Genomic DNA, 8,927 nt, shown 5'->3' with positions numbered 1-8,927 from the left:
GGGATTTTTTTTTTTTTAGCAGATGTTGCAGAATACATTTTGGCCTAAATTTATGGTGAAATTTGATTTTTTACGGGACATGTTTAATAGCAAAAAGTTAAAAATATAGGTTTTTTTCTCAAAATTGACGGTCTTTTGTTTATAGCACAAAAATAAAAAACGCACAGGTGATCAAATACCAACAAAAGAAAGCTCCATTTGTGAGAAAAGAGGGAAGTAAATTCAATTTGGGTGCAGCGTTGCATGACCGTGCAATCGTCAGCTAAAGTAACTCAGCGCTGTATCGCAAAAAATGGCCTGGTCAGGAAGGGGGGGGGGGGGACTCCTCTGGAGGGAAAGTGGTTAACACCTTCATGACGGAGTATAAAACAAATCTTAGCCTCTTCCCTCTGGCTGTCGGCATATATACGGCCCTATGTACAGACATTGCTGTGCTGAGTGTGTGCTCCCTGTACGCACCCGGCCCTGTAACTGATGGCTACCGCAAAGCTCCTGATGTATACCTTCTGATTATGTGATTGCTGTAACTGACAATCACAGCGGTCATATGATCAGAATGGTATTTAGAACCTCTCAAAGGGGTGGGAAGGGGTTAATGTCTGATCACAGTTCTGCAACTTTGTTATGTGTTAGTAAATCTCTATATATCAATGCAACTACTTATTGTATTCAAGTGAATTATATTGTATTTTTTTCTACCACAAGTTGGGCTTTCATTTGGTGCTAAATTGTAATGATATCACCTGACTTATTTTTATTAAAAGAAAACTGGCACAAACTAGTAACAAATTGTGTAAAGGATCCTCCTGCGCTCGATGGAATGGTTACTATAATGCAGCTGTTGTCACTTAACTAATACCAATAAGTGCAAACAAAAAGAAAAAAATAGTGAAGCGCTTATATCTCATAAATAAATAAAGTAAAGTGCATTCAAAAAAGAATTAATAAAAATGAATTCATATAAATCTGATACTCCTGTGTGACAAATCTATATAATAAACACTAATACCTCCCTCTGGTGGGAGAAAAAAATAGTGCAACCGAATGTAATTACCGTATTTTTCGCTCCATAAGACGCACCTGACCATAAGACGCGCCTAGGTTTTAGAGGCAGAAAACAGGAAAAAAAAAATTCTGAACTAATGGACTGCAGACACAGTACAGGGATGACCAGAGACTGCGGACACAGTGCAGGAGATGACCAGAGACTGCGGACACAGTGCAGGAGATGACCAGAGACTGCGGACACAGTGCAGGAGATGACCAGAGACTGCGGACACAGTACAGGGATGACCAGAGACTGCGGACAGCACAGGAATGACCAGAGACTGCGGACAGCACAGGAATGACCAGAGACTGCGGACAGCACAGGGATGACCAGAGACTGCGGACAGCACAGGGATGACCAGAGACTGCGGACACAGTACAGGGATGACCAGAGACTGCGGACAGCACAGGAATGACCAGAGACTGCGGACAGCACAGGAATGACCAGAGACTGCGGACAGCACAGGGATGACCAGAGACTGCGGACAGCACAGGGATGACCAGAGACTGCGGACACAGTACAGGGATGACCAGAGACTGCGGACAGCACAGGAATGACCAGAGACTGCGGACAGCACAGGAATGACCAGAGACTGCGGACAGCACAGGGATGACCAGAGACTGCGGACAGCACAGGGATGACCAGAGACTGCGGACAGCACAGGGATGACCAGAGACTGCGGACAGCACAGGGATGACCAGAGACTGCGGACAGCACAGGGATGACCAGAGACTGCGGACAGCACAGATGACTGCTGACCTTTGGGGAGGGGGGGGCGGGTACCTGAATTTGACAGGTACCCGCTCCCACTTCCGTGGAGTTGTTCTTTCATCTTACCTGTTCCTCGATCCAGCCGCGCTGTCTTCCCGGCTTCTGTAATGGCGCTCGGCATGACAGCCGGGTGCCCAGTGCGCATGAGCGAGAAGCACTTGCGCTTTGTGATTGGTCCGGCGGCTTCTGGGATCGGTCATGTGTCCCAGGTACCGCCTTACCATTCACAAAAAGCACCGCTTCTTGCGCATGCGCACTTGGCACCCGGCTGTCATGCCCAGTGCCCACACTACAGAAGCGGGGAAGACAGCGCGCCGCTAGATAGAGGAACAGGTAAGATCAAAGAACAAAGAAGTAAGAGCAGGTACCTGTCCAATTCAGGTACCCGCTCCCCACCTCCCCAAAGGTCAGCAGTCCTCTCCTTAAGGTCCCGCTGCAGAGCTGAGCGGCCGGCCCGGTATTCTGCACGGCGGCGGTGGAAATACAGGACCGGCCGCTCTATATTCGCTCCATAAGACGCACTGACATTTCCCCCCCTTTTTTGGGGGGAAAAAAGTGCGTCTTATGGAGCGAAAAATACGGTAAGCTTTAGTGATTCAACACACACTGTAAAAATACATATTACACCGTGCATATAACAAATTTCAATACATAACCAAATGTGAATAAATTAGTGAATATGAAATTAATTATCCACATAAAATAGTGCCTAATTCATACACATTTCATATACATCATAAGTGAAACAGAAAAAATGTTCATGCATGTGACTCTGTGCTTTTAGAAAACACACGTGATCTCCACTTCTAGGTGCAAGTAATCTCCTCCAAATGGCAGCAATGCCTGCTCACCTCCCCTCCTTGACCCACACAGGGCCCCAAAGCAGTTTCCACCTCAGTGGTGTATCTCCTCTGGCAGACTCCTTATTTCAGGAGAGATACACCACTGAGGTGGAAACTGCTTTGAGGCCCTAGAGTGAAAAATGACAGGAGACAGTCTTTGACAAGTCATTTATTATACAAAGAAAAATAAAAGAATGTCCCCTTAAGTAGATTCAAGGTCAATCACAATGCCCACCGCCACTACCCGAAAAAAGAAAGAAAAAAAAAAGAAAAAGGGGGTTGCTCACCTAGTGATATGTACAGTTGTGTTCAAAATAATAGCAGTGTGTTGAAAAAAGTGAATAAAGCTCAAAATCCTTCTAATAGCTTTTATTTCCATACACACAAATGCATTGGGAACACGACACATTCTATTCCAAATCAAAACATGAAGAAAAATATATCAAATTTGTGTTGTTCCTCTAAAAAAATTGAAGAAAAGTGAATATTAGACAGTTCAAAAAAAATCGCAGTGTTTGTATTCTTCTTTACAAACTCAAACATTCACTATATAAACTGACAAATGTTTGAAGATTTTGCTTTCCTTTGAATCACTTCATGAATATTTGGTTGTAGTCGCACTGTTTCTGAGAACTGCTGTACATCTGTGTTGCATGGAGTCACCCAACTTCTGGCCCCTGTGATCAGGTATTCCAGCCCAGGATGATTGGACGACATTCCACAGTTCTTCTCTATTTCTTGGTTTTGCCTCAGAAACTGCATTTTTGATGTCACCCCACAAGTTTTCTATTGGATTAAGATCCGGGGATTGGGCTGGCCACTCCATAACATCAATCTTGTTGGTCTGGAACCAAGATGTTGCACGTTTACTGGTGTGTTTGGGGTCGTTGTCTTGTTGGAACACCCATTTCAAGGGCATTTCCTCTTCAGCATAAGGCAGCATGACCTCTTCAAGTATTCTGATGTATTCAAACTGATCCATGATCCCTGGTATGTGATAAATAGGCCCAACACCGTAGTATGAGAAACATCCCCATATCATGATGCTTGCACCACCATGCTTCACTGTCTTCACAGCGTACTGTGGCTTGAATTCAGTGTTTGGGGGTCGTCTGACAAACTGTCTCCGGCCACTAGACCCAAAAAGAACAATCTTACTTTCATCCGTCCACAAAATGTTGCGTCATTTCTCTTTAGTCCAGTCAATGTGCTCTTTGGCAAATTGTAACCTCTTCAGCACATGTCTTTTTTCCAACAGTGGGACTTTGCGGGGGCTTCTTGCAGATAGCTTGGCTTCACATAGGGGTCTTCTAATTGTAACAGTACTCACAGGGAACTTTACACCTTCTTTCATCTTCCTGGAGCTGATTGTTGGCTGAGTCCTTGCCGTTTTGGCTATTCTTCTATCCATTCGAATGGTAGTTTTTCACTTTCTTCCACATCTTTCAGGTTTTGGTTGCCATTTTAAAGCATTTGCAATCATTTTAGCTGAACAGCCTTTCATTTTCTGCACTTCTTTATATGTTTTCCCCTCTCCAATCAACTTTTTAATCAAGGTACGCTGTTCTTCTGAACAATGTCTGGAACGACCCATTTTCCTCAGAATTTCAGAGAGAAATGCACTGTAACCAGCATGTACAACATTTGCTGCCTTCCTTCCTTAAATAAGGGCAATAATTGCCACCTGTTTTTCAAAGAATGAATGACCTCACTAATAGAACTCCACACTGCTATTATTTTAAACATGTCCCTTTCAATTAGTGATTCAATGACACAGAATCAGCAGCATGCATGTCATGACTGTTGGGTCTGTTGGATTTCTATTACTCTACTACACCGGCTAGTAAATTATTTGCCATGTAGAAATATCATTTCTACCAAAAACAGTGATTGATCCGGTTAGTGATGTCTGACTATTATTTTGAACATAACTGTATGTGTATGTTATTAGTTTGTATCCGTAGTACAGCCCAGAAACATTAGCGCACATTTTTCCTTTCTAATCCTACTTACAATATACTGACCCTGACTTTAAACCCTAGGTGAGGGTTAGATTTGGGGGTCTGAGTCATGTGATTGTAAGCTCCGCTGCATGGAGCTGCCAATCACAGGAAATACATATTAGTCACATTTCAGGGATTATTTGTGGCGGCTGTTGAATGCTGAAACATTTACACAGCAACTGTGTTCTGTATAGATCCCCTAAATTTCACTTCTCAATTCTGCATAATTATTTTGGATCCATGACTCAATGAAAACACCAAAAGCTACCGGATCCCCATGAAAACAATGCAAACGGAATTCACTGAACAAGGTTTGGTATCCTCAAGATTCCTCTAAATTCAGGTTCCCTTTTAAAAAGTTGTGCTTTAATATTTTCGACTTAAATGGTAAATTAACCGCTTCCTCGCCTCCCTATAGCAGAAATACTACTACAGGGCTGCGCAAAATCATATATATATATATATGCTTTTGCATTTTTGGGTAGAAGGGCTTGTGTGACCTACCCCTGCCGCCATTGACGGCCTCAGCTGTCGATCACCGGATCCCGGCTGGCGCGCGGCGATCACCGAGTATCACTGACGGGGGAGAGACCTGTATGTAAACAATACAGATCTCTCCCGTCAGCTCCTGCACATTGCTTTGTATGGCTCTGCATTGTAGAATGCCCTCCGCAGTCCCGCTATAAGTCGCTGATCCCCGCCATTACTAGTATATATATTAAAAAAAAATTCCAGTATATATACACCGCCATTTGTAGATTCTATACCTTTCACATAACCAATTAATTTACACGTATTGGAATTTTTTTTTTTAGCAAAGACATGGAGCCGAATACATTTTGGCCTAAATTTATGAAGAAATTAGATTTTTCAAATTTTCTTACTGGACATGTTTAATAGCAAAAAGTCAAAAATATTGTTTTTTTCTAAATAAGACTCACCTTCCCTAATACCATGGCAGACAAGTTCACATGAAGACTCGCACAGATTTCACACATCGGCCCTTCCACTGCCCCACTATAGGACCCTTCTCAGCACAGACTGACTATACTGGAATGTGATTGGTCGATAGAGATTACTGCAAGGCATCCTTTCTCTATGTGGTGCCTTACTGAACAAACCCAGTGAAGTCATTTGTGCCACCAGGGACCCCATCCCACAAATCAGAAAAATATAGAAACTTGTTTAGAAAAAATTTATTGACAGTGCAAATATGTAAAAAGGACATTTGCAATCATCTAAACATATCAATGTATTAAAATACAATTTATCTTGATTACATTACAAAATTTTGCATAGATAACTACCAGATTCACAAAACAGTTTTTTTTGTTTTTGCAGGAAAGTAACAATGTTTACAAATAAAGACTGTCAAATTTATGGAAATCTGTACTTGTAACTTGTTCATGCAGATTTGGCAATATATCTGTGAAGGGTGAAATGTATCCAGGTCATGGTATATCTAGCGGGGGTTAGCCTAGATTCCCACTATGGATCACACAGGGATGCACACTGCATTCTGTACAATTCACATGTGATTCAGTGCAGTGCAAGCTGACCAATTTATTTTGAATCCACTCAAATGGCCCTCAAGTTCTGCACCAAGTCTGGAAATGCACTGCAACCAGATCACACGGTCATGTTGTACCCCGCAATCTGGCGCAGGATACGCACTGCATTTGTGACCTGTGTTTGTGGTGTCGTTAACATTGCACTAACCCCCCTGCAGATCACAAGGGCAGTGCAGTTACAATGCGGTGTGGGAAAGCCACATGGATCGCGGATTTCCTGCACCGCATTCTAGTGTGAACCGGGCCTTAGTCACATGTAACTGGACTTGTTCTGTAATGTTTACATTTCACAGCCATCCAAGCAGCTTCTTACATTCAGCAAAATGTAACTTAAAGAAGAATTTATCACTTTTTTATACTAACGAGTTCCTGATGAGACAAAGTAAATGCAGCATTTTCCCATCTCCTTAGGTGTCCGGTAACACGAGCAGTGATGATGGAAAGGATGCCCCCCCTTGTCTAACGGGTGTCATCATAGAAGAGAAAACCTGCTGAACAATATGAGGGTTTAATATATTCAGGGCAGAAGGATGTTAGGCTGGGGGGGGGGGGGGGGGGGGGTGTACATCTTCATCCAATCACAATACATATAGTGCTGACACATTTTTATATTTGGTTTGTAAGGAATGTGATATACATACATACATTGATCTAAGCCAGGCCAATGTAACTGTGCAAGAAACAGCAAACCTAGTATTCAACTTTAATAATAAAATAGGATTTGTTCATTCTTCCCATCTACTCTGCAATACACAGATCTGATTTCACATATGGCAAGATCAGTTTAGCAGAAATACTTTTATTAAATTTACTTTTTTTTTAATTATTATTATTATAGACAAAGTAGGGAAGAGTTGGGACTATAAAATTGTTATTGCTGTGTGGACCCTGTCTGGGAAATTTCCCTCCAATTCCTTTCTTTTGAGGAGTGTCAGACAGAACAGGAAGTATGATAAAATCGTTCAATCAGGTAATAGACACCAATAAAAATTCATCCATCCAAAATTAATACAGGAAGGGGAGGTCCTTAAACAGAATGCTAAAAATAAATTTATATCTAAAGATGATTCTTAAATCCACAAATCTTGAACAAAGTGCTCATTATTCAATAGAAGACGGGTCCACCTGAAAGTAGAGAATAAAAGCTAAAACAAGCCGGCAGATTGAAAGCAGAACGGGATCAATATCTTCCGTCTCCTTGTTGATGATCTTCAGACAATTGTCATCCTGTAAAGACAGAGATTTTTATTTTTGGTTGTACTCCAATGTAAATGTTATAATATAAATGACAGAAGTCTTTGTACTAACCAGGACCTCTGATCTGACACTTTGTCACCTTTCTTGTGATGGGGCCCAATGTCACCAATGTAAAGGAGAATATGTGAGCTTATAGTATTAGTTATTGTAATATTTACATAAATAATTTTATATACCTTTAACATTTCACATTTTTATGTTTGCTGCACCATATTTCCAGCCCTGCAATATACTGTATATTGTACAGTAAGTCCCTGGGTGGCAGGCTTGTAGACGGTGGATACAGTATGTGTCACGTTGGGTTTTCGCCTACACATGGTGAGGGGCTCCAGGATTTGTGTGTAATATGAAGAAAACAAACTGGTTTTCTCAGATCTTAAAATAAGTTCTATTGTCACACATATTCACTCTGCCCTGTTCATAGGCACTGCTGTGTCACACATTTCACAGAGCCTGCCTTCTGAACTGGGTGCTGGGAGGAGGAGTCTCAGGAGGCAGAGTTAGTACAAGAATCACTGCTTGCAGGCAGCAAAGTACCATGGGATATGTAGTCCTTAGAAATGGAAAGCAAACAGCAGAGAGAAGCTGCAAAGCATGCTGGGAATCCAGGAAATTGTGGAAATTGAGGGCCCCAGACAGGCAGCACTCATAACAAGAAAGGAGATGTTTGAAGTACACTTATATTGGATTGTGAAGAATAACAGTTGGTTGTATTGTTATCACAATGCTGATGTTATAAAATGAACGTTGTGACTATAGAACTCATCTAGATCTGATGATTCCATTATATTATCTGACATCTTCTATTACAGTATGAGATCTCCCCAAATGGATGTTTCAGTATTAGATATGGGAAGATGTCAAACTACCAATTCCTGATCTGGTGGCATACAGTAGGTGGACGTGTCCTCACACCTGGTGTATCTAATAGAGAGGTCTCATTCTCCCTGTAGGACAGACCTTCTCAATCTTTTCTATAGAGGAACCCTTGACATAACTCTCCAATCTCAGGGAACCCCCGCTAAAAATTCTTTATCTACAACTCATGATACATTTGTGTGATGGTCAGTGGGAAGAATGCGCCTTACATTTGTGGTCATTGGGAGGAATTAGCCCCTTATAGATCGCTATGAAGATCAATGGTGTCAGTGGGAACTTATCTGAGAGGCACATTGCTCATTGATCAAGGAACCCCTAACCGCCTCTGGAGGAACCTTTGTTGGGAAACCCCGCTGTAGGATCCTATTTATATTCTGCACAGAGAGTGTTCATGCAGCTCTCAGACTCTATGGGAAGGGAGGTGAAGCTGTGAGCTCCAGTCCACCAATCAGATCTGGGTGGAGTGACCCTTTAGCAGCCATTGATAAAATATTTTGCTCCTTCACATGAAAATGGCAATAGACTCAAATCAAAAAAGGTGTAACACTAGAGATAG

General features: G+C 42.0%; 1 protein-coding gene across 1 annotated transcript in view; it reads right to left on the bottom strand.

Annotated features, from left to right (window-relative positions):
- Nucleotides 1–5,845: 5,845 nt before the first annotated feature.
- The window catches only part of LOC149440296 (class I histocompatibility antigen, F10 alpha chain-like), an 81,201-nt gene continuing 78,119 nt past the window's right edge, over nucleotides 5,846–8,927 (bottom strand). The window contains exon 7 of the mRNA XM_089658816.1: nucleotides 5,846–7,462. Coding sequence (XP_089514942.1) covers nucleotides 7,458–7,462 — 5 coding nt within the window. The 3' untranslated portion in view covers nucleotides 5,846–7,457. The remainder of the gene's footprint in view (nucleotides 7,463–8,927) is intronic.

Source organism: Staurois parvus, unplaced genomic scaffold (assembly GCF_062004578.1).
Source record: "Staurois parvus isolate SC_StPar_1 unplaced genomic scaffold, SC_StPar_1.0 ptg001097l, whole genome shotgun sequence".
Taxonomy (NCBI): Eukaryota; Metazoa; Chordata; class Amphibia; order Anura; family Ranidae; genus Staurois; species Staurois parvus.
Note: the sequence above shows the minus strand (reverse complement) of the source record. Positions and strands in the feature narration are given on the sequence as shown.